Raw genomic sequence first — 27,260 nt, forward strand, 5'->3', positions numbered from 1 at the left:
GTATGGGGACGCGCAAGTCCTTCATTCACCCAAATATTTTCCTGCTCACGTCCGCAGCCATGTACGGAAGTAACCCCTTCGCAGCGCAAGACGCTAGCGTGCCCCCGCCGTCCGTCTTCGGCGCCCTCCCTTACCCTACTGTGTCCTCGTCGCTCCCGGGCGCGGTGACGTTCAGGTTCACATCGTTCAGCCCAACCATCTTGGACTGCAAGGTGATCGGACCGCGCGACGATACGTATTTCCGCGTCGTAACGGACGCAGGCGGTTACACGATGCTGAAGGATGCACAGGGCTCGAATATTGCACTGTTGGAGTGGCAGGACCGCCCAACAGTCGAGGCGCGCGGTCTGGTCACGAAACAGCCCATGGGTCAGTGGCTCAGACTCTCGACGGATAGGAGGTGCGTTTGATGGAAATTTCTGGAATGCAGTCCGTTTAATATTTGGTAGTAATCGATTCATGGTCTACAACGGCGCTTGGCTATTCCTGGAGTCCCCACGACAGATTTCTGCAGGTACGCTAGCCATTTTCCCCGGCGCAACCGTGACTAACGGGTACTGCCAACCAGCTATCTATTCCAGGCTCATATGACGTACTTGCTCGAGTATTGAAGACACATGATGCCGTGGTGCTCGAATTGACACCTCATGCGATCCAGCTTGGGCTGCTGGAACTTGGCGTGCTGGCCACAATTCTATTGCAGTGCGGGAAGAGCATTGACTGAGACGCGTTTGAGACAGGCAAATAGGGGATAGATAGTAGAACGGTTTATTCTTTCATAATTTATTTAGTCAGAGGACTTGCAAATTTATATTTATTCTCGTTTAATGCAAGCACCTCCTGGTACCAGATTCTATAGCTAGGTGCGTCGGAGATTTGGTTTTTGTACGAGCAACTTTTCCAGCACGGGTATATGTAGTGTGTCAGTGCAGGTTGGCGTCGCTGCACTAAATGGTACCCAGATAAATTGAAGATATACAATGCCGTAGTGCTCGAATTGAGTAAATGCTCAGATCCAGCCTAGACTATTATTGCACTGCGAGAAGAGCATTAACTGAGACAAACGGTGAATTGCAGACTCGGATAGAGGACCAGTGTTTGCTCGTTCGGAATATATATACTCAGAGCACCTACTTAGAAGTCAACATTTATTCTCGTTTAATTGACTTGTTTGCAGTCACCTCCTCCCGGGACTCCAGTGCCTTAAAAATCAGGTCCAGCGTAGTAGCCACGAGATGTTGCTCCTTCTGGTGCAAGGCGAACCCCTCGACGATCACATCATTAAGCTGGGCAAACTTGCCCTCCACCACATTGGTAAGCTGCTCAACTTTCTTTGCTAGCACCTCCAGAGCGGCTACTACCGTTGGCGTCCTCTCGTCCGCTTCCGCTTCCTCTTCAACCTCCATCGGGCTCGGGTTCTGGCTTTGATGTCGACTCTTCTTCTTGCCCTTGCCTTCACGAGGTGATTCTACATCATCCGTGACCGTCCTCTTCTCCTGCTTTGGCTCCTTCACTTCTCCAGGGAACGTGCAGGCAATCTTCATGCTTCTACAGCGGTCACATTTATTGACCATGCTTCTCGTTGCCGAGAATATACAGGCTGTGCTGGACTTGGCCTTGGTGCATGCCGTGCATCGGTGCGCAGGCTTCGCCCCAGTCTTCTTGTTATTCTTCTTGTTATTCTTGTTCTTCGTCTCCGCCCCAGTCTTCTTGTTATTCTTGTTCTTCGTCTCCGCCGCCTTTCTCTTCTTCTCCGCCGCCGCTCTCTTCGTCTCCGCCGCCGCTCTCTTCTTCTCCGCCTCTGCTCTCTTCCTCTCTGCTGCCCTCCTCTGACCCTCTTGCTCGGCCTTCATCTTAGCCTCTTCGGCACGCTGGAGGTGCTCTGCAGCGCGACGGCTGGCCTCCTCTGCCTCTTGTTGCTTCATCGCCGCCAGCACCGCAGTGACTCGCAACTGCTCTAAGGTGTCGGGTTTAGTTCGGGGTGCCAAACCCGTGAGTACAGTCGTCTTGACGGTAGGAGGAGCAGACATGGTGGATGATGATAGAGCGGGTAAAGTCGTGGGCGGCGGTAGACGAAATAATCAATTATGTATTCGTGCAGATTCAGAAATCTCGGGACATAAGTCACTGCAGCTGGCAGGCTGGCCACTTCTACAATTTGGAACTCCGAAGGCGCGTTGTTTGGATTATGCCAACAAAGGCCAGCAAGTACAAAAGTTCATCCACTTGTATGAAGATCTGATAAGTAGTTCTTCACTTCACTAGTTACAATACGGGGAGAAAAAGGTATTTACGATGGTTAAATACAACGATAAACGCGAAGAGGCAACAATCTTCCCCAACAGTAATCACGAGGCTTGAATTGACCTTATATATTTTTCGAAAAATGTCGTTTGTATATGCCGCAGCTTAGTAGCCTCGTCGATTGAAGTTAACTTTATTTGTGACTGCGACTGCGACAGTGATCAGCATCCAGCCTCCTAGTCGGTAGAATACAAGGAAGAACACACCAGAGCCAAAGGCTTCACAAGATCAAGCACAGCTGTCAGGCCAGAAACCATCTCGGCTAGTGCGACTTTGTGTCGTGGGTCAGATGAATTGGACAATACGTCGGGCAAAATGTTGATAAGTCGGGGCACAGTACGGGTGAAGTTGTCCAACTCCTGCTCTTCGACCCCATCTGGCGCGACTGAGTCTGACAGCGAAGCATGCAATTCGGGGATGCGTGTCATAGCATGAGCATAGTCCATATAGGCCTGACCGGACAACAAGTTTCAGATAATTTGGTAGCGTGGAAGGAGAAAGGTCATCACCTTGCCTCGGGTATGCCACCCGTCGATGGTCTGATTGGCAATTCTTTCAAATAATGATATAAGTAGATCAAGGTCCTGCCGAATGACTGCTTCAGGTGCAAGCTCCACGATGGCAAGGTCGTGAGCCTGCTGATACAATCCTGCATTCAAGTACAGTTGGTAGGCCTCAAAAACTTCGCCTTCATAAATAGCAAATACAGCCTACGCAAGAGAGTGAGTACGGAGAAGAATAAACAGTGAAATTGCTGACTCTTGCTTCATTTACCCAAGCCATGGGGATCTTGAGGCTTCCGAGTATACCACTACACATCCACTCATCCAGTTTGTCGGCAGAGCGGTGAAGAAGGTCCTTGATCGCCTTTTCGCGACTGTCATCACCGTCAGTCGCTGAGCCATACATTAGCAACGTATCTCACCCCGCAGATCCTTCAATGTGCAAAAGCACAAAAACAGCCTCCTGGAGCATGCCAAGCTGCTCCAGTTGGTGTGCATAGCTGCTCGCAAGCAGGTCAGCGCTTGGACTATGACCTTCATGCTGATCTTGCTCATTGTCATCATCATCATCCATAGCATCCCTGGGCCGTCCCGGGTCTGCGCGATCCGCAAAGTCGCGAATGCGCATACATCGTGATAGGATGATATACAGATGCCATGAGAGTGAAAAGTCGCCTGGCGATGGCCCGAATGAGAGTGGGGAGAGGGCTTGTGATAATGAACATGCAGGGTCTGCATGCAAGCGGATTAGAGAGAAGAGAGCGTCGGAAGGCGATGGAGTGGGAATTTTGAATGGCAGCGATTCTAATGTGTGTTCGAGGTATGATGGGAGTGGAGGGGAGACACGGAAAGGCGACTCTTGCCGTGATCGGTTGTATGACTCGAAAACCTGTGATATTGGTGTATCCAACGGCTCAGAGAACCATAAGTGCAAACCGAAGGTCCGCTTCCAGTCAAGACCCTTGACAGGGTCAACGTCTGGACACTGCTCTAGACTACTGCCTTTTGAGCCCTCCACAACATCCAGTATTCCGGCCAGTAGGGCATAAATTTTGCTGCATGCTCTCCCCGATGTGTACGTCTATCCGCTGTTCACGCCAGAGCTGGATTTGTTCCTTCAAGTCTTCCCTGAACTCGAAGTCACCCGAAGCCTGTGATATCAAAGTTGCGAGTTTGATGTAGCCGTTGTCCATGGCTGCTTCGCAGGCTCTCTCTATTTGGTTGCCTGTAAGGAGTGTGTAAATGCATGCAGCAGAGTCCCCAGAGGCAAGTTTCTTGATATCAGCATCTACAAGATGACCTACAGCCTCCTCAAGCCAATCTGACAATGCGGCCTTCCGCCGCACTGCAGATATCCGATTGCGCACGTCAACAGTAATCTCCGACGCGAGGTGCAATTCGATGGTGTCGAATAACGCGCGACCGAGTCGGAAAAGAGACTGTTCATCAGAGTGATCGGAGGAAGGGTATAAGGAGACGAAAGAGGAGAAATCAAGGTCGGTAGATGGATCGGCGAAGGGGGATTCCACTTTCATCTTTAATAATTGGTGTTTTGCTCAAGTGGTGTTGTAGAAGACGTGAAAGCCGGTTGTTGACCTCTTTATGGGAGCCTGCGAAGAGCGGTACAATTGTCTTCGTGATGACGGAAGAATTTGCAGAAGTGTCACTGTCGCAATAGACCGTTAACGACTGAATATCATTTATTGCATGAAGGTGCATGAAGATGCACGAAGCTTACATTTGACTCGACGGGGCACAGAGTCGCCCAAGGTGGACCAAAGTGCCACCTGGTCCCCAGCCTACGCGGAAGGATCGACCAAACGCCAAACCAGCGTCTACCAGACCATCCTCATAGCCAGCCACGGCAGAGGCAGATGTTTCTACTCGGGCGTACTTCCTAGACGGTCGGTAAGCTGGCGGTTCTATATCATGCGCAAATGAGGCCCTCTGAAAAACATGGTATTGATTAGAGGTTTATGCTAAGACGGATTGAGTGACAGACCTCCTGGGAGTCCACCCGCAATCCGTCTCCAATGGAGTCACGACTGTGTTTTCGCCTGACTGTAGGCGGCAGCTTGAAATGGGGTCGTGTTGCACGGTTCATAGCCTTAATTGCCACGGCCTCCTCCGGTATACGAAATAGCGAAGTCTGCATAACGTGCATCTTTTGCGCATCCACACCGACTTGTCTAGCCCATGGTATCACTGCAATGTCCTCCCGTTGGGCTGGTACATCCACATCGGATTCACCAGACGAAGCAGAACCTGAACTTGTATTCTCCGACCCGTCTTCAGTCTCGTCATCGGAATCGTCCACCAAAGGGCGATTACGCAGTCAGTCTTGAGCGAGTGGGGGGGAGGGCGTCCTCCTGCATATCTGACGAGCTTTCTTCCGACGTTTCTTCATCTGATTCTTGGTCAACTCCTATGTCTTCGTCTGAACCAGCTTCGGTATTGTGATCTTTCAGTGGTTTCGGTGGCGACCGCACCGGAGACTTGTTGAAGTCCTGGACCATATGTATGTCGTGTTCGTCATCGCTGCTGTCGCTGACGGCGGCACTGAAACGTGTCATAGTGCACTCGACTCTGACTGCCCAGGCGTTGGCAGCTCAAACAAGGCAAACCGAAAATCTATGAAACACAACAAACAAGAACAAACTAAGATGTGAGGCAAGTAATCCTAATAAGTAAGCTCTAGTCTCCCCTACAAAATGCGCATGAGCTAGCATAACGCTATCGATATCGTTTGCCCTACCGAGCTTCTGCAGCCCCCGACCTGTGCAAAGTCTAACAATTGCCACTGGAGCTCGTGGCTCTGCGCGTCTCGCTGCGAGCCGCGCAGAAGTCGACGAAGCAACAGCAAACAGCATGGAGGTACAGACGTCAGCTCGTTGCAACACACACGAGACCCATTCTTACTCTTTCTAACACGCTTACATCTTCACATGCTGCATGAGTCATTAGGCTCATGTCTGAGCTGCTCACTAGCGCAGACCGTCGCTTTTGTTTCCATGCCGTTCTCCCCCATGGTATCAGCGGTATTGATTGGACCGACTTTTTTGCGGCTGAGGACTCTATCGTTTTGCTGATATTGTACGCACTACGAAATACATTGGATTCTATCTATTACTTTGCAGTGTACTAAATGATTGATTGGTATGAGCGATCCAAGAGTTGCAAGACTGGGTTAGCATCACAAGGCGCTCTAAGACTTGCATCTCTGCAGTCGACTGCCTGATGGCTAACTATCACATTGCCCACTTCTTTCGCAGTGGCTTCTTACTGTTGATCTCAGCGCTTAGTGGAATCAGGACCAGCGTCTATCATGCCGAACACCCATCGACAACATGGAAATACACGCGTAGCATGTCCTGAATCCTCATCTATTTCTCCTCTCCCTCTCACCTAAAAAAGTTCAAGCATCCACAGTCCCTATATCCCGTGTCGTTTACTTCATCGCCCCATCATGCCCGGTAGCTTGGAAAGCCAATATATCAGACTCGAAGGTGGGTAACTCCATTACTCCATTATCATCTTGTGATATCTTCACGCTCTATCTACAGTCATTAGCGGAAAACATCTCAATCTCCCCTCGTGGCGCATACCCGCAGGCATTTACGTGTCCATCAAACTTGATGAGACGAGACACTGAAAATCGGCCATCCGAGTACTATCATCCAGCAGTTCTGTGGCGTGGGGCGATACCGTGACCCTGTGAGTAAAGCAATACACGGTGACTTGCGGACGCGATTCGGGAACTGATCCTTGGTTTGTAGATCATCACATGTGTCACGTAAATTATCAGTAGAGATTTGGGCATCCTTTGAGCTTGATCGAATGCTAGGAAATGGGAATGTCATCCGTAGACTTGAAACGTCGTGGGATGAGCTGCTCCATCATGGAAATGAGCCTTTCGGTGAGTGCCCTGAAGCTTCTTATTCATGTACATCTATTAACTTTCGTAGATTTGTCCTTCCAACGTGTTCGTGGTGTCTATCCTTCTCTTCGGCAGAAGGCCACTGTTGGATGTAAGCGATGCTAGTATTTGTATTTTCAGCTGCCGCTAACAGACCGCACACTGTAGCCCATCGTTGAATTACTGCGCGCACGGATGCAGGTCACGAACAATTTCGAAAACACATCACAAGCAGGTGTACTTCTCACCTGAAAAATGCCATGAAATGTTTCCTGTGGGTTTTGGACCAGTGCCCGGTCGGTCACCCTGACCGTCTAGCCATGATACCTACTTGCATAACTTGGGCGTCTCGCTCCAATATCGCTTCGATCACCAAGGCGCATCTCGTGACCTCAACAGGGCTATCAGCCTCTGTCATGAGCCACTGACAGTTCACCCACCTGGGCATCAACTTCGTGACATCACGCTTTACACCATTGCCCTCGCACTCAAAACCAGATTTGTTAAATTGCATTCCAGCGATGACCTTAATGAAGCCATTGGTCTGTACCGCGAATCAAAGCAACACGATGATCCAGAGCGCCATAAATATCTTTTCAGTTTGAGCTCGGCACTCCGCTCTCGTTTCATGCAAACTCAGAAGGATGAAGATGTCGAGTAAGCCATTTGTCTTTGCCAACAATCACCGGCAATTTTGCCCTCACTGCACCCAGATAGATATCTCAGCTACATGTGGCTGAAGGAGGCCTATCTATCTCGTTACGAGGTACAACATAACCCAGCTTATTTGTCACTTGCAGTGGAAAACTTTAGACTGGTATCAAGACACCCCACTCAAGGCTTTCTGGCAAACCGCATCATTCAGGCATATAATTGGACTGTTACAGCGGAGTGGCACAGTCATACATCTGCACTGGAGGCCTACACGACATTTTTCGAGCTTCTTGATGGTCGTTTGGCAACACGATCATCTACTATTTCACGGCGCGAACTTGAAGCTACTGTTACCTTTTATGATTCCAGAACACTCCCTGTAGATGCAGCATCATCCGCTTTACACCGTCATAATTTAGTAAAGGTCGTCAAACTGGTGGAGCAGGGCCGTGGCCAGCGGTGGTCGCTGGCCTCTCGGCTTAGGACTCCAGTTGAAGACCCCAAACCAGCAAACCCGAAACTGGCTCACAGATTTTCGATGCTGGGCAAGCGCATTTCTGATGTCGCTCAAGGTTGTACAGTCATCACCGACAGAGCTGCTGTTAACCTAGCAGCAAGAAAGTACAGGAGACTCTTGATGCAATGGGAAGCTGCGGTAGCTGAAATCCGTACTGTTGAAGGTTTCTTGCTCCCACCGTCGTATGAAGACTTGCGAGCAGCAGCAGCATGGCTCAGTCATCATCCTTATCGCAAGTAAATACTCGTGCAACGCCATCATCGTCCCGACGTCAGGGGAGCCCCATCATGTTCCATTTCCGTCTCTCACTCTCGCAGATCTCAAGATGCTCAAGGGTGACTTCACCAGGGCGATATGGCACGCGTCTTTATGAGCCCAACGGAGTCGAGGACGGAGCTGATAGTACTCTTGTGGAAGATATAGGACTGAATCATGCTTCTCATTGTCAATGTAATCCGACATGATCTCAAAGTGAAGCCCCGCTCTCGAATCTGGCTGTGTCCAACTGCAGCCTTTATGTGCATCCCTCTCGGATGAAGGCAGATGGATGTGAGCGGGGGCTATGCCTGGAGGATATTTACGTTTGCTCTTATACTCCGACACTTTCGGCTCTCATCAGGTCTCGGCAGACGATGGAGACACATGTGACTCGGACTCCGTCCTTCGCGACGATCGGATAAAGTCTGCCAGGCGCAGGGCAAGGGACGGCGCTTGCCGCTATTGACAATAGAGCTCGCGTTTGTCCATAAATTCCTTCCTCCCAACATCAAGTTTACTCGTCTTTCTGGCGACAAAGCCACACAGGCAGGTGCACTCGAAGCTTTGCGATGCAACTCCTGGGTGCACCTCGCTTGTCATGGCAAGCAGGACCATGAGCAGCCTTACAGTTCGCGGTTCGCCATGAGAGACAAACCTCTCGCGCTGCTTGCCATCACGGAAAACAACGCTCCGCACGCTGAATTCGCATTCTTATCGGCTTGTCATACCGCTGTTGGCGATGATGAGAAGACAACCAACGGAGTCATCCACCCCGCAGCTGGACTGCAGTTTTCCGGGTTCAAGAGCGTCGTCGGCACTCTGTGGGCGGTGGATGATGCTGTCGCAAAGCACGTTGTTGAAGCTTTCTACGAGAATGTGTTCAAGGACTTGAAGGATCCGGAGGGTGTCTTGGACTGTACGAAGGCGGCCTTGGCACTCAACCATGCCACGTACGCCATGAAGAATAATGCCCCGCTCGAGCAGATGCTTGCTTTCATTCATATCGGTGTGTAGTAGTTCTATGGCGCATTGTTTTTGTCTGGTCAGATTTACAAGTTGTTGGTCTTCGATTCTCTTTCATCCCGGTCACCTAGTTCAAGTTGTAGGGATTACCCCGACATTCCACTACTCTTACGTTCTAGTTATCCGAGTCTTTTTTTGCGTTCCTTCTCGTGTTGTCTTCCAGTACCTTCAGTAAAATCATTCGTTGCGGGAGTCGACGGCAATATTGCAATGATTGTGCATCAAAAATTCGTGGCACCCAGGGATATGTCAATTTATGAGACCAATGTTGGTCCAATGATATTATGGTCCCAAGACGTATTAAGACAACCTGCTGACGCACATCGGCGCTCATAAACTATTACATGTGGTACTACTAGTAGTATCAAGTGCGTTTCACGACTCCTGGGTCTTGAACTCTACCCATTCATTGACCCACATATACCTGGAAAACGTCATGTACAAGTAGCGAAACCACGCCATCTGCGAGTCGTGCGCTAGAATGGCCCTTGCAGTTGTGAGATAGTCTGGGATTCCTGAAATAAAAACAGGGAGTGGATCCACCATTGGCTTAAAGGCCAAAAAAGCTTGGGAAACGACAGGAAGTCGAGCAAGAAGAGCGTAAGATAGCCCAGTGTATTTTGGAAGGACCGGCACTGTGACTAAACTGAAGAGACGTGGCACAGATGCATGTGAGGAAGATGACAGGGATTTGATGAGGTGGGATGCACCCAATGGGAGCGAAAAGTGATTGGGATGCAAAGATATCCCCTTGGTGTCAAAAGTCAGAACCTGCAAAGGAACGGTTAGAGCACACATTGAAACAATGCAAGTGAAAATGATTTCTGACAGACGTGATGTGGTGCTCGATTACATAGGGTCGAAGGACTTCCGCAATAATCTCTGCATCCCACTCCTGCGTTATATTATCTTGCAACTGTCTGAAACAACTCGTCAAGCTGTTATAAATTGTATGCAACGGGATGACGCACGGGTGTTCAACAATCCAACGTCTTTCTTCCTCAACTCCGAGGATGTCTAAACTGCGCCAAAGTTCTCCCTTTCTTTGTTCCCCGATACCATCAGCATTTCCGCTGGACAAACATAAGGAGAAGATTTCCGGCCTTAGGTTACTTCGCCGAAGCGCCAGAATGGTAGGCGCAAAGAAAAAACATTCGTCGTCAGGATGAGCGGTTAATAGGAGGATGCGTGGAGGCAACACAGTTCGCTGACGCTCTAATAACGCCTCTGCGTTAAATTCAGATGGCTTGTAAACGACAGAAAGCAAGAGAGATAGAGCTGCCAGAAGAAAAGGAAAAATCATGTTTTATATAACCAATCCAGAGTTCAAACCAGTTCAGTCATGGCGAAAAGCTTTGCATGCGGCTGCAATCAGGAATCAGGACATCTTTCATGCAATTTGGCCGGCAACCACCAAGATAACCGTACCTGGACGAAAAATATTGATAAGTATGGATCCCAACTACGTCCCAATATTGATCGAAGAACTATAGTAAGCCGAGTCTATGATGTATAATTTATCAATCCGATGTGACATGAGTAACCTGAAAACGATCTCTACAGGATGAGACACAAGCATCCCATCTATTCCAAAAGAATCATCCTTTCATGAGTAGCCTGGCCCCGCCTCTGATGCCGGGGTACGAATCGTGCCATTTACATCCCCCGATTCAGGTCTCTGGGTCACGGTGATCTTGGGTGGAGCCTGCCGGCTGACCGTCGCGCGCCTAAACGAGATGAGTGGTACGGATGTCCGAGTCATTTCTCGGGTGAGAGGTGGCGGTCCGCTGCGTACACTACGAACAGAGACCACCGAAACTCGCTTCTTGGTGGTGGCAAACCAGCCGCCCAAACGAGAAGCCAGACCATGACTCTTATTATCTTTGCGCATGTTGGTCACTTCGCTAGTCTCTTTGCTGACCACGCTCGGCTGGTCTGACTCCCACCACCATGGCGCACGCTTATCTGCTGCCACAGATATGCACCATACGACGAGCCCGCAGACGGTCAGCAGTACTGTGCCAACGGTGCCCCTAGAGACAGCATCTCCAGGGCTACACCATTCGTAGGAGAATGCCACGAGGAAGAAGAACATGCTGTGTTTATGCTCAGCTAGGGATTGTCTACGAGGGATAAGTAACTCACCTCCACATGAGCAGTGCGTAAGGGAGACTATAGATAATTGCCAACTTTTCCAGACCACGTTTACCATCATTCATCCGTTGCAAAAACCTCGCCTAATGACGTACAATAGCCGATGAATGAATCGATAAGGTACGCAAATAAAAGTGACTTACAGCCTCAGAGCCACGGTCCCTACCAGTAAGATCCAGAGCAATGAACGTCAGACCCAGAGCAATAGAACCGAAACTAAGAACCAGCGACATGTAACTAGCTATCTGCGTCGGAGAACGCCCGGTGCCCGAGTCGACTGATTGGATTGCCAAAAAACCAACATTGGCACCAAGGAGCACCGTACCCTAGAGGAATTCACATCAGAATGATACTGTGAGAGCGAAACTTGGCTCACAAGAAGGTTGAGATTCTGGAGTTGCCCATTTAGTCTCGTGATGAATATCTTCCACTCTGCGGTACTTGCGAGATCGTCTACAAAGCTGGTGTGCAGGGATCGCACGTGAGCGACGGGGGCCATGCAAAGGAGTGGAGCAAATATAGTCATGTAAATCGATGGCTTATAGCTCCAGCCTCGTACTGTCTGGTCGACGCTTAACCGAGCACATGGTTGACCATGGAAGTTCAGGTACTGGTTGCGACCTGAGGAGAACCTATTAGGGACATGTGACACTGGCTTAGACGAGAAGCTCACAGAAAGTGTGCATAATTCGCCCTGTTAATATATGGTCAGCGGTATTAGATGAGATGTGTGTCACCCGTACCTATGATAACCACTGCATGCGCTCTGTCGCCGGATGAGTTCACTGAGGATCCAAATTATCGCGACGAACAGGAAAGGTGGAGGTCACATTACCTCGTATCCACTTCACAATCTCAAAGTATTGCTTGAGCTCATCGGCGCTTAATGCTGCTGCGGACCGTGTGGTTGTGAGGTGATCTGAAATTGTGTTCAGATGATGAGCAACGTCTGTGGCTGAATACTGACCGCAAGTGGCATGGAGCATAAGTTCTCTAAGCTCATCCAATATATCTTGCGCAACCAGACAAAGGTTAGGAAACATTTCCCAGTGCTTCCTGGAACGGTGTTTGTTAACTTTTGGAATCCAGACTAGCAAAGGTTATCAGTAAGAATTATAGAACAATACGTCTGCAACGTACTTCGGTCGTGATACACACCAGTATTGAGCTTGCACTGCTAGTCCTGAGAAATACTCATTCTATGAGCCCAAGAGACTGGCTTGCCAAATGCACTTACGTTTGTGGGATAAAGCAGTAACCCCCCGACACTCCCCTAGCATATCCTCTGCATCATATTCATCTAGCCAGAAAAGACATCTTTCTGCAGGGTTAACGAAGTAGTAGCAGCATATAATCTCCGTGTCCCCTGCTTTCTTCGGTTCAAGGACCAGTTCCACCTCGTCGTAGTCAATGTCAATCTTCTTGGTGTCAATAGCGAGGCGGAGTTCTCCGTGAAGATAATTAGAGAAGTAGACGATATCGTTCAATACCTCCGGCGAACAGACATCTGACTCCGTGTATGTTCTCTGAGGGTGTCGAGTTGTTATTGAAATATACCGAAGAAAGAAAACACGACTTACCGTCTGATGATGCAGGAAGTAGCGAGCACCTTCTGGGTGTACGTGCGCCGTCCAGCCTATGGGGAGGTTCCCACTGAAATCACGATGAGGATATTAGTGACCTTGATAGCAGTTAGAAATTGTGGACTTTACTCGTGACTGGGGTATTGGACTTGGTAAGCTTTAATCTTGTAGTCAGATATTGAAGCGTCGCTAGCGCAATCTCAGTATTCATATACAATATTTGCAACTAAGAATTCGTACATCATGGCAAATTCCCTGGAATGTCGATCAAAACGTTTGACTCCATTCGCTGACATCGGAGCAAAACGTGGGCCAGTAGTGTCCCTTGAATGCGCATGGCCCGAAGATGAAGTGCGTGGAGCGAAGGGAACCTGCGAGCCATCACCTTCCGATGCCAAAGCGGCAGCGAGGGTAGCGGTGGATACGCCACACATATTCGACGAGCCTTCGTAGAGACTCGGCGTAGGAGAGCGAGGGCGTGGGGCTTGTCCATCATGTTTTCGATACGAATTTCGCCCAAGAGACACAAGTGACTGCGCACTGCCTGGTCGACTTATGGATTCACGGTCTGGTGAGTTCGGCACTGCCAACGTATGCCGACGGGGGCTCAGAAAAGACCGTGTAGTATATAATGGGTCATCTGAACTGCCACCGAATGTAGCTGCACGAGCAAGAATAGGTCGTGTACCGAATTCGGGTTCTGGTGACACAGGCGAACGTTGGCTCGGCGAAAGATCTGGGTAGCCACTAAGGAAACCCCTGTTAAACCTGGTGTTCACGGAAATGGGAGGACGGGTCGTAGTCGTAGGAGAAGTGAGGATAGGTGTGCGGTCAGGTAAGGGCTCCCTCACGTCTGCGGAACTCGGCACTGTCAAACGGTCAGGACTGGACATCAAGTCATGAGATGTCTGTTTCCTGGTTGGGCGGGGAGGAGGTATCACTAGACGCGCAGGTGCGTCGTAGGGAGCGTCTGATGGGGAACATGGTTCACTAGGTCTGGGATCTGAACTCGATCTCTGCGGCAATTGGCTCGCGCAAATATATTCGCCAGTCGGCCGCAGAGAGTGCACTTCATATATCGTCGTCGATGCCTTCTCCTCATCGTCTTGAACCTGTGAGTTACGGAAGTATCGAGTAAGGTTAACGAGGAACTCGATTGCGCGGCTCAGAAAATGGTGAACGTGTATGATGGGCGAACATTGTTGGAAGCAGCGTTGTATGCGCACAACGATAAGAGAAAGCATCGGGTGCAGCTCAGTGTGCAGCATCTGTTAGTGGATAGAGGAAAGAAAAAGGCCCGGTGCGTACGCGAGGCAAACCACTGAGGATATGTGGGCTATGCTACGGACCTCGCGCCGTATCATTCCAGAGAGACGCATGTTGTCCACGAGGTAATGCGCAAGCGGATGTTAGCCAATAATCACAATCGCAGCCGTAGAAAGAGGAGCTACTCTGTGAAAGCGAAGCGAGTGTGAGCGGTGCAAAGCGGAAATTGATCTGATACCGTCATGATCGCTATTGAGAAGTCACTGGAGCGGCGAATACTATCACTTTATTTTATTCTGAGTCAAGATGTGAAAGGTGATGTGATCCGCCATATCCTGAAAGTTGAATGTTAGGAGTGGGAGGCTAAAATCCCAATCCCCCTCCACGTATCAATCGTCGAGCAGGCCTATGATAGGGTTTTTGAGTGGGCACACGTGCAAACAATGTGCAAGACTTCGACTTCCCCCAAAGGTCGGAAAGGGCGTGGATCGATGACTCGCAGCACTCATCGATAGTAGAAGGTGAGCCAAGTAATAACATCGCCTCAGAACTGGAATTGCCTAATGCAATCCGATCCCTGACACATGTAGTCGACAAGGACTGAAATCAATTGCGTGCGCAATGATGGCAATGATGGCAATGATGGTGTGAAGCGAGTCCGACCAACCACGACCAAGGCTAAGAAACCACATTGTCAAATGCCAGTCGCTCGGAACCACGCACTTTGTCTCCACAAGTTCTGACTTCAACATCCCTTTCGGAGCAAGTACATAAGTTGAAGTATGGATGGAGCAAAGGCTACAAAGATCGGGAAATGCCGTGTTCACTCAAAAAGGTTCGTTCCTTTTCGCTCCTGTCCGCAACTCGCCATGACTAGCAAGAACCACAGTTTCCCGTCGCCTGCCGACTCGCACGACTACGTGTATGATTTTTCAGACCATATTCGCCGTAAACGCGGCGAACTAAATGAGGGCCTCGAAGCTGGTCATCGGATACGTCTACCCATACCAGATATCCGGTTCGAACAGACATACCTTACCCGCGTGCAGACGTGCCTTCATGTGGAAGAAACAGCGGGAAGGGGAGGCGGTGTCGACTCTGCGTTATCCACTGACGACCCGTTTATTGCTGCTACACACGTTTCACCAGTCATCACATCATCACAACAAATTACACGCATCGATTGGGGAAAACTGGCTTGGATCACTGTTCGCGATCAGATCGTTATGCCGCTGTTGCAGGGGATGCTTTGGTATGTTGCATGCCGTGGAATAAACTGGGACTTGATGGCTTCTCTTGTAGGGGTGTCATTGGAACATACTATCACCCTTTTGTTGGTGTTATGAAGAGCAGTCTTCGTAGTAAACCCTCATTACCCAATCCAGTGGAAGGGGAAGGCGTGGGATGGTTAAGAAATTGGGCAAAGAAATTGGGTGTCGGCGAGCTTACCATCGGCGCTGTTAGCTCAAAATCAAGGTTGTAGTTTTATTATGTATTTGCCATTTCACGACTTTCCATCCAGGATGTTGCATACTGACAGTTTACTCCTTTTACCGAATCATTCCCGACTTAGCCCCCTTTGTGTCCAGCACTTTGAACACCTGCCTTATGGTCCAGGATATTAGAGTATCGGTAGCAATGAAGTTTTCCGAACGTTCAAGGGACCTTTTTACATATCAGTGCCAGTTGATCCGATCACCTTCCTGGGTCAACGGGGAAAACGAATCACGTCCGCGGGCAGATTGCCCGATGGCAAATCGATGTTCCACAAAGTTTATGGTAAGAAGTTAGAACGCTCTTGAATACACGACAACAATGCCGTACAAATTGTGCGACAGCGAGGCTCGAGGAGTGCCAGTTGGCCCTGGGACCCGGATTGATGTCGATCAACGAATCACTGGGAATCACACAAGTAAAGCGGGATTGGGTATCTGCGACGAATGCGCATCACAATCAGCCTTAAATGACCGCAAAGGCTTTACAGCACCAGGGTTTTTATGCTTGTATTGAGTAGATGCTATGCTCTTCACTAGAAACGATATTCGAGGGCTTCCTGCTGCGCCCTATATTCATTCCGGGCGAAGCCCCTAACCCTGATGGTGTTACGCTCACTCATGACACCCCTACTTTCGTAATGCCATGCGTACTTGATGCGTAGTGAGCACGCGACGTATGAACTTCATGAATAAACAAGGCATCGCGTACCAAATTTGCCCACGGCGTGACAGCTCCTGCAATTATGAACCAAGATGAAAATGGTCGTCCGACACGATTTGATAGGTTTATTGACAAGAACACTGTAAACAATCATTGTATGGCGCAGGCGAAGGAACCGACATTGCCACTTGCGTCCCGAGTGAAAGGTTACATAAATAGGCGGCCGAGGTGAATTCTCAAACGGGGATGAATTCTTGGAAGATCGCTCCATGGTGTATCAGAACGATCTCAGACGATCGAACTGCTTTTACCTTGATTGTAGCTTGATTTTGACGGCTGAAGGAAGTATCATTTCATAAAATGGAAATACATAGCAGTACGACACAATAGATGATCAAAGGTAGTTTGTGCAGCAGAGCTGTTAAAAGAACCCTGGAATATTGTCAGTCGTTAATTGCTACCTTTCTCGGGAACGCTCACAATACTGGGCAGTGTATTTAACAGTGATGTTTGAGTCTCCTGCTGCACACTGTGAAGGAGGTTGACCTCCGTTGGTCTCAACCCTGAAAATCTCACTAGCCAACTCTCCCTCGATAGCCTTGACCATCAAGTTATCGATGTTGTTCGAGTTCGAGCTAGACAAGTCGCCAACTTTGACACCAATGACGTACGCATTCGGATTTCCAGCTGTCACCCCGGATGAGGTGAAGTCCCACTTTGGAGACAAGCCGGACCCTACAGGATTTGGAACATAATAATGCTGTCCAAGCACGGCAGGATTGTGCAGGCATGCTAGGGTGGTGATGACTTCGTTGACTGTTGCGTCAGGAGGCGCGGCAGACCATGCGTCATAAACTATGGTTGGAGCGCTGTCGAAAGCAGGAGTGCCATATAAGCATGAGCTGTCGAAAATTTCTGCAACAGCCCCGATAAGTCTGTATAGTTGTTTAGCAATGGTGTTCGAGGAACAGGACTTGAACTTGGCACCTGTATGCGGAGCTGGTGGTATTACAAGTGTAGTTTTGAGTTCCGACACCAATACCAATAAAGCTCGGTGCGTATGTCGGTGCAACGAGCTGCGCCTGACCAGCAGGCACCTGGAGTCTTGCACTAGACAGGTCACAGCTCGTGCTAAGCCGCCTTATAGCGGGTAATGCATTGGTCAACGCTCCAAGGATGACAAGAGTGAAGACACTAAATATTGGCAGCATCTCTGGTAACTGTTGGATAAACGAGTGTGATTAATGTTGAGTGGATGTGCGGTTGGCTCTTAGTAGCCTAGAAGCTCGGGGGAAGAATTGGAACAGACTGGGCAATATTGGGAACAATAAACACTTTGACATTTCAATTTTCAAAGCCGCCAGCGGTTGGTCCGAGTTGACAATGACAGTGGTTCGAACTTTGATCTCACGATTAGACCGCTGGCAGTGGCAAGTACATAGTGATAAGCTGAGAAGTGGTCAATTTACCGCATAGCTGGTCGAATAAACGTGTCGTATAGTCCAAAGCCTCCCACAGGTCGGAACCTCGCGCCCGCCCTAAGTGAGTGCCATTGTATTATTTGGCCAGGAACACCAATTCCTGAACCTACAGGTATAACAAAAAAAAATCCCCGTGACCTACGGATTACCGGGCCGCTTATTCTTCTTTCTCCTTTTTGTTGCCCTCCTTTTCTTTGCTGTCTGGATTTTTTACCCAACTTTTATATACGTCTCTCTCAGATTCTGCCCAACTAGCCACTTCTTCGCCGTCAACTCAACTTCCCCAATCGTCTTTGATTCCGCCTGTGGCTCTCGTGATTTCTGACCTGGAATTCAAGCATGATGTGTCTCAGCCGCGTCTACGTATCAACGAGTATTACGGGTGCGCTTTACCCGATACAGAAGGAACAATTATCTTCCTTCTATCAATGTCTGGTTACGGGAGACTACGGTTTACTGCTGCTCATTAGTTTCCCGTGTATCTGCTCCTGGCCTCCGGCATTTTTTTGATCATTTCCCGCAGTTTCCCGCGCATGACTCGAGCAGACTTCGTCGACGTGACCCAGGCGCACTCTATTCGTGTGGCGCTCTCAGACTCGCGTGACTACGTTCGTGGTTTGTTATGGGCTCATACCTGTACCAGTGTGATCAGATGTTCGTTTTCAAGCACCGCATTAACCCTCGACAGTCGCATGCTGCCGATCCCTTCTCTCGGTCTGATGAGGGGAGTCGCATGCTGCTGTTCAGCATGCCTCACACGCCAAGGCTGCTGAGGCTGAAAAATTACGCGTTCGAGCAGAGAACACTGTGATTTGTAGGTTGCGTCGTGTGCTGAGTCGATGAAGATGATCCTCTCTTTCTTCTGTTCGCACGGCTGACGAGAAGATTGCGAGCAGCAGGTTTGGATGTCAGCTGACGCGCAGAAACGGGGTGCGTGCAGTGTTTGCGCTCATAATGCGTCTGCTTCAGATTTGCAAGCAGTGTCAGTCGACAAACGAGCGTCTGCCTGAGCATACATTGCCGCATTCGCGTGATTTTGAGTTGTATCAGCGAGCAATTCTAGGGATTGACAGATTGCTGGGCTTTGGCTGCCATAACTGATACCAACAGGCTACAGGGACCGCATATGCTATTGCGAACGGTATTAACCTAGGGACAGATAGCGTAGAACTCACGAAAGTGTTCACAGACGCGGTGAAGATGGTACTGTACAACCCCTGTGAATCGCGAGAGGGGGAGACATGTAGTATTGTGGCTGTAATTAGTAATTGCAGCGTGGTGATTGATTATTATGAATAACAACAACAATAATACAGAAGGGTATCAAGGAAGTGAAAATGTCAATGCTGTGGAGAGGATAATTACAAGTAAATGCCGGGTCCAGGGGTGCCCGTAGGGCCATTGCGCATCATACAGTACATGTTACAGTATGATGTGCATGTTATATCGGCTTGAATCAATCAGTAATAGTATGAACAGGCTGTCCAAAACATTGTCAAGTGAATGAACCAATACAAGCAGCGATTTAATCAAGAAAACAGAAATACTTAGAAGATAGTATCCACCAGCTGATCCATGTCCTGCATACCGGGGGTCAAAGGTTAATTACGAAGCGAAAGTGTTATAGTAAATGACCTACTAATGGGTGATGGCTGGCGTACTGTCGTCGGGCTGGTCAGACACGAGAACAGTGAAAAAAAACAGAAACTCTACCCCTGGGTTCTGAGGCTGCCACTCATGCACTTCTGTTTTGCAGCGAGCTTTCCTGAGAGCTCATATACTCATCTAAGTCGACTACCTCCGTATTGCGTCGGAAAATTGGCTTTTTCTTCTCTTGGATCATCCTATCAGCGAGATCGGTAGCGCGACGGTCGACGATCTTAAGCTGCAGCTGGCGTTTCTCGTTCAATTGATCCACCTGATCCCTTGGGCATTTGTCAGAGAGAATCAGGCAAAAAAAATGGGGACACAAACTTGATATGTTTGAGCAAGGTGAATAACGACGGTTTGGGATCTTGCGCTATGTTATAATTGGATGTGTTCACGTATACGTTCAATATGTTCCGGAGCACACTTACATACGCATTCAATAAAAAACTGCAAGGAGCGTGTTAGGCAAACTAATGACCGAAATACTGGAACTCGTACCTTGGTCACAGTGCCATGGGTCTCATTGTCATCATACGCATATTCATTATCACGACATGCAGACAATGAAACCTAGTAACCTCGTCAATGGGTAAATCAACCAGGTGTAAAAACTACGCACTACATGGGCTTCTTTCTGCTCCTCTGGTTTCATCTTCTCACAGTCACCCGTGCATTTAAACCAAGAGTCTGGGGATAAAACCCGGCGGAGAGCAGAAGGCGAGGTGCTAATGAACATGCGTGGAAGCCAACTGGGAGTCGGAGATTGAGGTTGGATGAAAACACTGTTCAAAGTCAGCGATGGATTTCCCGCGCGGCCACGTGGTGGAGGTTGTCGTTGGCTGCTGGGTGCTGGTCAATGATCATAAAACGAGTCAGATGATTTTCCGAGGAAAAGAAGCACGGAGAGCTCACGGAGCGACCTAGGTTTCGATGCCGGTTCTTATTCTGATATCAATATATATGAGAGTGTTACACAAAAGCAACACATACCCGGAAAGAAGCGTCCTGTGAAGGACTTCCGTTGAGTTCTCACAGCATCCCCGGAAAATAACTTATTGCACTTGTGATGGTCCAGGTCTTTTGGATTCTTATTAGATCGGGTATCAGCTAGAAGCTAGTAGTACTGACCCAAAATCGTCTCAGAGTGGCAAGAGTCCCAGAGGGCCTGTCTCCCAAAAAGACAATGAGCTCACGCGCACGATGCCTTGGAAAATTCGCTCACGAAAAGTTTACTCCCTCGAGGCAAAGGATTTACTAGTAGTTGTCTTAGTTTCTGTGAATGCAATATAATCAGTCTGAATTCTATAACCGACGTATAAGGGAGCCGTACGTTATCGACAATATAGCGGCCGGTGTATGCGTATATGACTGGCAAGGAAATGCAATTAAAAATACGAAGAGCGAATGTGCTACCAAGCATACCTTCATCCTTTCCGTCTGTTTCAGTGTGGTGCTTGCAAGTTATTTGATTTCCATGACCAGAATCTTGTACATTCCGAGTGTCATCCTGATTCTTTGCGAGCTGACGAGACATCTTTTACTTACAATAGAAGAAGAACTGGTCATTTGCGGATGCACCTGTGACCATCTTCGTGATCTGCTCGAGCTACCAGAACAGGATATCCGTCAGTTCGGCAACGGGCCTCGGTCTTTAGGTGTCTTACTATGTTTTTCCGTGATGGCCAGAGATGCTTTAGGACCTCCGTGTCATGCTTCATCAAGACAACATTCGCTTCGGGGTAATTAAACTCATCTATGAAAGTCGAGATTCAGAACGAATAAAGCAAGTCAGGAGGCAGTACGACTTACCGATAAGGAGGCGTTTGAGCGATTCGGCGTCCTCGTGGGCGTGGTGCAAAGGCAGAAAGCCTTTTTTATCCACAGATCTCACTGCAATGAGCAGGGCCTTCTTATTTCCAGCATTGGTAGGATTTGCCATAAATACAGTAAATAACGGTAACCTTGTAGGGGTTATATGATAAGGTGATCGACTAGGATCGACCGCAGCAGGGGAGTCAGACGATTGGCAATTTGTTATCTATGCAAATGTGATATGATTGACTTGACTGTCGAGTCTTCCCGTTGCCAACACCGATGAAACCTGCCTGACTCCAAACGTGAGGGGTTATGGGGGTCAACGGGTGACAGGAGGAAGAAGGAGGAGGAGGGGGGGAAGGAAAGCTCGATGATATAACATTATACATATATACCTACGTCCTGGAGTCACAGCTTATTGTTCGTAGAAAGATTCAAGAAGGTCACAGGTTTACACAGGCTTACACAACATTGATACCGTACGTATATATAAATTACATACATATTTGATGAGCCACTGTGTTGTAGCTGTGACAGAGTATATTAGACAACACAGGAATGAACACAGGAAAGTAGAGCACATCGAAGGCATGACCTACTTGAGGACAGTCTGAAAACAGCACCAAGATCATTGTGGACAGAGAATAAATGACTAATAAAGCCAAAATAAAGCAGATAAGTTAACCTAATAGAAAACTTCAGGTTCTTCAGAGGTGGGGTATTACCCTCAGCCTTTTGCCGAAGGGCAATGTTTAGATGGAAACCTTCTTGTTCCAGTCCTTTTTGCGGTTGAGTGACGGGTATCAGGTGTAAAGGCAGAATACATACGAATGGGCAATTACTTGTAATCTGGGGGCTGATTGGTCATTGTTTCATTGTGTTAACCGAGTGCTGCACTTACTCGAGGTTCTTGAGTAGAGCCTTTTCTTGCGATTCTGCCGTCTGATGTGACCTCGAACTGTCTTCTTCGAGCCGGAAACCAGCCAAAAGTTAGTCTCGACATCTCTGCTGCCCTCTTTTTCTGAAGTTCTGCAACCTGAGACCTGGAAGAACATAAGTAAGTGATACCGAAGGAATGATGTAGTCTTAGAAAGCTAACTGGATATCGTCAAGCAAGCCTCGGTAAGAAATACCGGAGTTCTTCTCTGCGAACAAGGTTTGTCAGAGATCATCGTGTTACACGTGTACTGATATCTCGGACTTACTCAACGAAGACATAAAAAACTGTTGAACCATGTTAATGAGCATGGGGCAAATACGGCGCAATCTTGTCCTTCACCTTTGTCAAAGTTCCACCTGTCTCATTATCGTCGTGTTGCCACTTCGCTGTCTCTGCATGCTGACAAGCACACCTAGAGTGAAAGTTTTAAACATGTGTGTGCCGTAGATGTGTATTGACTTACCACACGACCTTGATTCTCTTCTTCTGCAGTCATGGCACAAGTACTGTTGCATCTAGCATTTGGGAAAATCGAGATGGGAGACAACACTGTCCGGTGTGGGGACATGAGCCATTGGGACTGAGAAATGAGAACAGTATTGACTAAGATTGATTGTCTCGCAGGCGCAGTTTGTACAGGTTCATTGACAGGACATGGTGTGCCCTTGAGAAAAACCTTCAGTATTCTCGCGATGCGGTTGTAAACTGGAGTCTCCATCAGACGGTAGCAACTGCAATAAAATTGAACTCACGATGCCCCATGGTACGATTTGCCAGCCCTATCATTGAAATGTCGAAATGGTAGGCTGAAGGATACATGAAACAGATACGTACCAATGACGGACCACGGAGATGGTATCAGGACGTTTTTGCTCAGCCGTGGTATGCTGACCGGAAGAGTACGATACTCTTTAGGAAACCATAACCACTTTTTAAGGGGAGGGGTTCGAGTTGCATCCGTGTTGCTTTCCTGGCTAGAGGTGATAAAAGATTTGACTGGCGACAGCAATCGAGAACAGCAGTTACAATGCTTGAGGTCTGTGTGGAATATTAATTGTCAGAGATGGGCAGAGAGATTGGAGTAATCACCAAGGATAGTCTCTGAATGGCAACAATCGAACAGAGCCTAAAATGACCAATATTGAATGGTAGACTCTGGGGAAGATACAGAATTACTCGCAAACAAATGACAACCCTTCGTTCTCAACACCGGATCCACCAGTCGTTGTTTGAGGTCCTAACATGGGATTTAATGCCACGGATAGCAGTTGTCCGATCCTCAAACCCTACGTTGTCGATAATCTTGCGGCCATTGAATCCATATATAACTGTGGAAGGGTTAGTTTGGGCGGAATTACTAGTAGAATGAACGTCACCTTCATCTTGTCCATCAACTTCGCTATCATGGCGGCATATAGTCTGGCCCCCGTGACCCGAGTCTAACGAGATAAGATGAGTCTGATCGGTGCAGTTATAGCTACAAGTGCAGACAAACAGTAGAATACCAGTCGGTCGTGCTCTCCAATATCTTCTACGAGCCATTTGATCCTCTTGAACTAAGTGTGGAGTGAGGATAGAGGTATCGAGACGAATTTAGTTCAAGCTCACAATATTTGCTTTAGAAGGCCAAAGCGATTTGTCTAGTTTGCGGTCGTCCACCAGCAGTATGACATCATCATCAGCGTAGCCATATTGATCTGGAGTAAGAGCGTCAGAATGCAAGGTTTTACATACAATGAAGATAACTGACCAATGAGAAGTTCTTTGAGCTCTTGAGCATCATAGTGCGTGCGGGGGAGCGAAACTTCGATCCCTACCACGTTCCTCACGGCGATGAGCAATGCCTTTTTCCTGCCTTTGCAGGATGCGGCTTGACTCAAAGACATAGAGCTGAGAAGCAGTGTATAGAAATCGGCTGACGACAGTCACAAAGAGAGGGCGAGACCACACTGGTAGGTGTCTACTTGATCCGCGATATCAGATCGAGTAAACCAATTTGTGATAAGTTAAAGGTCAAAGATATACCAAGCCTGGCATAACAGTCACAGCACCCACTGAGTCAACGTTGATCAAGGCACATAAGGGCACATGTGAGCACATGTGAGCAGACCAGTGAGCTCACAATTACTTCGGGACCTGGGCGCCGCCGAACATTGGCCGAACATCCGTCAAACTTTAATGCAATTACGGCATCACCTAAGAAGGACACTGCTTCGAGTGTGAGGGCGGCATACTAGGGGTGCGGCACTATCCGAGATCTAACCCCCCCCCTCTTCGTGACTTAGTGTCCGTACGACTACTGCAACTATAAGTATTATATCGACGAGTTGCAGTGCGAGCAGCATGCGCACCTAATTGCTGTGCCCCAAAGCTGTATTAGTATAAGCACAGCTCAGTATACAGCAACATATAATAGTGCGTATAACGTTACACCGGTAACGCAGGGAGGGGCATACGGAAGGCCGCGTCATATATCCGATTTAATAGTAGTCGCAGCTGTATATGATAATTGTCATTATGAGCACTAGGAAGTAACGGGTTGCTTAATTCATCTAATGATCTCCTTGGAGGATTCCAATATGTGACTTGACACGTTTAGAAAGACACTAAGAAGACTGACGGTTTCGTGGAGCCACCGCGTAACTGGATTATATTCGAGCAAGAGTTGCAATACCAGTTACAACTACAGGAGACAGCTGTTAAGTAGAATACAAAAGGACGAAGAGTTCGGCGCCGAATCGGCGGAGAACTGGTGCCCAGGAATATATAGGGTATGTACTCTAGCAGTGTGCGTTGGGCATAAGATTAGTGTCCTAAATATGATTATTGATAAGCTTTAAATGATATTTTCCCGAAGCCAAGGGTATGAAGGGAAATGCTTTGCGAAGGTCCGTCTGGGCACTTTAAGATTCAATCAATGAGGTAAACGTCGCAAACCGGTGTAGTAGCTGTGCCAGGTGATATTGCCTGTCTTATGCTTCATAATTCAACGATCTGCGACATATCCTGAATCTCATGAACAAACACTCAACACGCAAGACACTTTGATACACTCACCAGGCGGTACTGACTCGAGTACTGTACGAAAACTAGATAAGTATGACGAACTTGATTGCGTCACGTGAAACGTACCGCAGGCTGCTGAGAACTCAAAGTAGAAGCGTCATTCTCGTCATCGCTATGGCTACGGTGATGTTCGCATGTGTGCCAATTCTCAATTTCGACTTCGTTTTCCGGTAGTCTCTCCAGATGATGTGAGCGGTATGTTGTCTCGCCTGTCGGTTTTATCGCCTGCGTTCGTCTGCGTGTTATGACATCGACCTTTTCCCTGCAGAGTGCCCGTCAGCTCCTCACATGAAACAGTGAGTTACAGTGCCACCCACTGTATGTAGGAGAGTAGTTCGCGATAAGAAGCCTCAGGGTTGCGCTCTAGGGAGGATAAGTTCGATGCACCTGTTTCTCTGAATATGCCTCTCACCAAGGTATTCAATGAAGAACTAAGCGACCTTCAATCAGACTGGAAATGCTGAGCAGATTGAGCCCTACCTTCGTAACCGTTTCACCCGTGACGTTGTCATCGTATGCCAATTCATTATCTTTGCATGCAGACAAGGAAACCTTGGAGGGATCGAGGTTAGATTTTTCGAAATATATCAGTAAGAGAAACTACGCACGACGTAGGCCTTGACTCGGTTCTCCGGGAGTGTGATAGGACAGTCAAAAGTACATCTAGGCAAGTATGAATCAGGAGAAGACACCCTGTAGAGGGCAGAAGGTTCCCCGCTGTCAATTGCCAATGGTGCATTTCTTGGAGAGTCATCCTTTGACGAGGAACGACCCTCGGAGCTATCCTTCAAGATGTTGGCGCTGAGCCTCTTGCCTGCGTGGCGAACATTCAGGTGATGACGGATCCAACAGAGCAACAGACACCTACTTAGGCCTTGACCTATGCTTTTGGTTTTTCTCGCCAAACCTGAGATCATCAGTATTGTCTTGGAGATACGATCGCAATATAGCTCTCACCTGTCAGGACTTTCAAAGGCGCCCGCCATAACTCGTTGCAATTGTAATGCTCCAAATCTTTGACGCCCGTATGAGTGCAAAAACGAACACGAACGATAGACCTACGTACCCAACACTGTTTGAGAGTGACAACAATCCCAGAGTGCCTGTTCACAGGATGACATTATTAGTAAGACTTTTAGAAATCACACCGGAACACCGACGAAAAGCTTGGCGCCTTGAGGTAATGGATCAACAAGGCGTGCTTTCAAGACCTTTAAGAGGGTCATTCAGTGCCATGAACCGGACAACAATTCATGACCCGAAGCTTACATTATCGATGATGCGCTTCCCCGTGTATGTGAGGATAGCTATCGGAGAAATTAACGCGAGTTAGAGGGATGTGACTTGTACGCTACCTTCATCTTTGTTGTCGGGTTCAGAGTTATGTTTGCAAGTAACTTGATCTCCATGACCAGTGTCTGACGGAACATTAGCGCTCAGAAGTATCGACGCTTTGTCACAGCGTCGCAAGAGCTTACTTACAGTAGAAGAAAATCTGGTCATATTGGGATGTACGTTGGACCACGAGGTCAATCTCACGCAGCTGCGCAATATGATCAGGTAGGCTATGGAAGATCGGTACTTTAGCATGCTTACCATGTTTGTTCTGCTAGGATAAAACTTTTTCGCGACACTATTATGGTGCATCATAAGTACGATGTTTTCGGGTAGGTAGCCACGGGCTGCGGCAGTGGTCAATCGACGAAGTGTCCAGTCATAAAACGAACATACAGCGAATCAGGAATTCTTTCATTCTCACAACATCCTTGTGCGCTTGAGGGAGGTTGGGGAACCCGTCCACTTTTGCCACACCGACAAGGAGAGCCCTAGATACTCCCAGAGGCTTAGAAGATCCAGGAATGGCGCCCGACATTTATATTTATCACTGATGATTAGTGAGTGAGGCCGAGAACTGATGAGCTCAAGTTGCAGTGTCAGATGCCTACCAGCTAATACAGTAATGCTCGGATGCA

General features: G+C 48.3%; 11 protein-coding genes across 11 annotated transcripts; 3 read left to right on the forward strand and 8 right to left on the reverse strand.

Annotated features, from left to right (window-relative positions):
- Positions 1-59: 59 nt before the first annotated feature.
- On the forward strand, positions 60-724 carry EDB91DRAFT_1077330 (uncharacterized protein; the record flags this gene model as incomplete). Its single annotated transcript, XM_041314926.1, has 3 exons — positions 60-400; positions 450-514; positions 582-724. The coding sequence occupies 3 exons, from the start codon at positions 60-62 to the stop codon at positions 722-724; spliced, it is 549 nt and encodes a 182-aa protein (XP_041182922.1).
- Positions 725-819: 95 nt separating this feature from the next.
- On the reverse strand, positions 820-2,123 carry EDB91DRAFT_1098755 (uncharacterized protein). The gene is made up of 2 exons (XM_041317107.1): positions 1,182-2,123; positions 820-1,054 (listed from the first exon to the last, which is right to left on the reverse strand). The coding sequence occupies exons 1-2, from the start codon at positions 2,028-2,030 to the stop codon at positions 1,010-1,012; spliced, it is 894 nt and encodes a 297-aa protein (XP_041182923.1). The 5' UTR covers positions 2,031-2,123; the 3' UTR covers positions 820-1,009.
- Positions 2,095-5,459, reverse strand: EDB91DRAFT_1098759 (nuclear protein 96-domain-containing protein). The gene is made up of 10 exons (XM_041317108.1): positions 5,139-5,459; positions 4,810-5,077; positions 4,546-4,754; positions 4,385-4,473; positions 3,904-4,335; positions 3,230-3,869; positions 3,064-3,181; positions 2,814-3,014; positions 2,511-2,756; positions 2,095-2,453 (listed from the first exon to the last, which is right to left on the reverse strand). Exons 1-10 carry the CDS (start codon positions 5,378-5,380, stop codon positions 2,349-2,351), a joined length of 2,550 nt encoding a protein of 849 aa, XP_041182924.1. The 5' UTR covers positions 5,381-5,459; the 3' UTR covers positions 2,095-2,348.
- A 1,524-nt stretch (positions 5,460-6,983) lies between these two features.
- Positions 6,984-9,166, forward strand: EDB91DRAFT_1242576 (CHAT domain-containing protein; the record flags this gene model as incomplete). Its single annotated transcript, XM_041322205.1, has 5 exons — positions 6,984-6,997; positions 7,042-7,380; positions 7,441-8,130; positions 8,367-8,538; positions 8,585-9,166. 5 exons carry the CDS (start codon positions 6,984-6,986, stop codon positions 9,164-9,166), a joined length of 1,797 nt encoding a protein of 598 aa, XP_041182925.1.
- Positions 9,167-9,424: 258 nt separating this feature from the next.
- On the reverse strand, positions 9,425-10,535 carry EDB91DRAFT_1098767 (N-acetylglucosaminylphosphatidylinositoldeacety la se). The gene is made up of 3 exons (XM_041317109.1): positions 10,147-10,535; positions 10,005-10,095; positions 9,425-9,946 (listed from the first exon to the last, which is right to left on the reverse strand). Exons 1-3 carry the CDS (start codon positions 10,476-10,478, stop codon positions 9,551-9,553), a joined length of 819 nt encoding a protein of 272 aa, XP_041182926.1. The 5' UTR covers positions 10,479-10,535; the 3' UTR covers positions 9,425-9,550.
- Positions 10,536-10,781: 246 nt separating this feature from the next.
- On the reverse strand, positions 10,782-13,082 carry EDB91DRAFT_1043284 (uncharacterized protein; the record flags this gene model as incomplete). The annotated part of the gene is made up of 11 exons (XM_041313052.1): positions 10,782-11,271; positions 11,321-11,412; positions 11,473-11,655; positions 11,706-11,950; positions 12,003-12,072; positions 12,181-12,248; positions 12,297-12,381; positions 12,484-12,512; positions 12,567-12,855; positions 12,910-12,982; positions 13,042-13,082. Coding segments are annotated over 11 exons (1,665 nt in total), but the record flags the coding sequence as incomplete, so codon positions are not given.
- Positions 13,083-15,047: 1,965 nt separating this feature from the next.
- On the forward strand, positions 15,048-15,661 carry EDB91DRAFT_1214888 (uncharacterized protein; the record flags this gene model as incomplete). The annotated part of the gene is made up of 2 exons (XM_041320807.1): positions 15,048-15,430; positions 15,481-15,661. The coding sequence occupies 2 exons, from the start codon at positions 15,048-15,050 to the stop codon at positions 15,659-15,661; spliced, it is 564 nt and encodes a 187-aa protein (XP_041182928.1).
- Positions 15,662-16,665: 1,004 nt separating this feature from the next.
- EDB91DRAFT_1098776 (uncharacterized protein) lies at positions 16,666-17,883 on the reverse strand. The gene is made up of 3 exons (XM_041317110.1): positions 17,323-17,883; positions 16,816-17,270; positions 16,666-16,767 (listed from the first exon to the last, which is right to left on the reverse strand). The coding sequence occupies exons 1-3, from the start codon at positions 17,544-17,546 to the stop codon at positions 16,757-16,759; spliced, it is 690 nt and encodes a 229-aa protein (XP_041182929.1). The 5' UTR covers positions 17,547-17,883; the 3' UTR covers positions 16,666-16,756.
- Positions 17,884-19,146: 1,263 nt separating this feature from the next.
- Positions 19,147-21,405, reverse strand: EDB91DRAFT_1285859 (peptidase C14, caspase domain-containing protein; the record flags this gene model as incomplete). The annotated part of the gene is made up of 14 exons (XM_041324793.1): positions 19,147-19,741; positions 19,791-19,836; positions 19,895-19,913; positions 19,965-20,036; positions 20,086-20,315; positions 20,379-20,405; positions 20,457-20,543; positions 20,595-20,631; positions 20,689-20,739; positions 20,797-20,834; positions 20,889-20,951; positions 21,012-21,072; positions 21,131-21,219; positions 21,276-21,405. The coding sequence occupies 14 exons, from the start codon at positions 21,403-21,405 to the stop codon at positions 19,552-19,554; spliced, it is 1,140 nt and encodes a 379-aa protein (XP_041182930.1). The 3' UTR covers positions 19,147-19,551.
- A 1,082-nt stretch (positions 21,406-22,487) lies between these two features.
- On the reverse strand, positions 22,488-24,480 carry EDB91DRAFT_1098801 (caspase domain-containing protein). The gene is made up of 13 exons (XM_041317111.1): positions 23,972-24,480; positions 23,830-23,918; positions 23,717-23,777; positions 23,598-23,660; positions 23,512-23,549; positions 23,402-23,458; positions 23,311-23,347; positions 23,056-23,259; positions 22,974-23,000; positions 22,826-22,926; positions 22,685-22,770; positions 22,561-22,633; positions 22,488-22,505 (listed from the first exon to the last, which is right to left on the reverse strand). The coding sequence occupies exons 1-11, from the start codon at positions 24,105-24,107 to the stop codon at positions 22,714-22,716; spliced, it is 870 nt and encodes a 289-aa protein (XP_041182931.1). The 5' UTR covers positions 24,108-24,480; the 3' UTR covers positions 22,488-22,505; positions 22,561-22,633; positions 22,685-22,713.
- Positions 24,481-25,200: 720 nt separating this feature from the next.
- On the reverse strand, positions 25,201-27,160 carry EDB91DRAFT_1242583 (caspase domain-containing protein; the record flags this gene model as incomplete). Its single annotated transcript, XM_041322206.1, has 16 exons — positions 25,201-25,227; positions 25,279-25,299; positions 25,354-25,549; positions 25,605-25,650; positions 25,700-25,718; positions 25,768-25,839; positions 25,896-26,101; positions 26,156-26,194; positions 26,245-26,301; positions 26,354-26,390; positions 26,448-26,498; positions 26,557-26,594; positions 26,643-26,705; positions 26,770-26,830; positions 26,884-26,969; positions 27,019-27,160. 16 exons carry the CDS (start codon positions 27,158-27,160, stop codon positions 25,201-25,203), a joined length of 1,161 nt encoding a protein of 386 aa, XP_041182932.1.
- Between the last annotated feature and the right edge of the window lie 100 nt (positions 27,161-27,260).

This window comes from Suillus paluster (genome assembly GCF_016628075.1).
Source record: "Suillus paluster strain FC165 chromosome Unknown EDB91scaffold_3, whole genome shotgun sequence".
Lineage (NCBI taxonomy): Eukaryota > Fungi > Basidiomycota > Agaricomycetes > Boletales > Suillaceae > Suillus > Suillus paluster.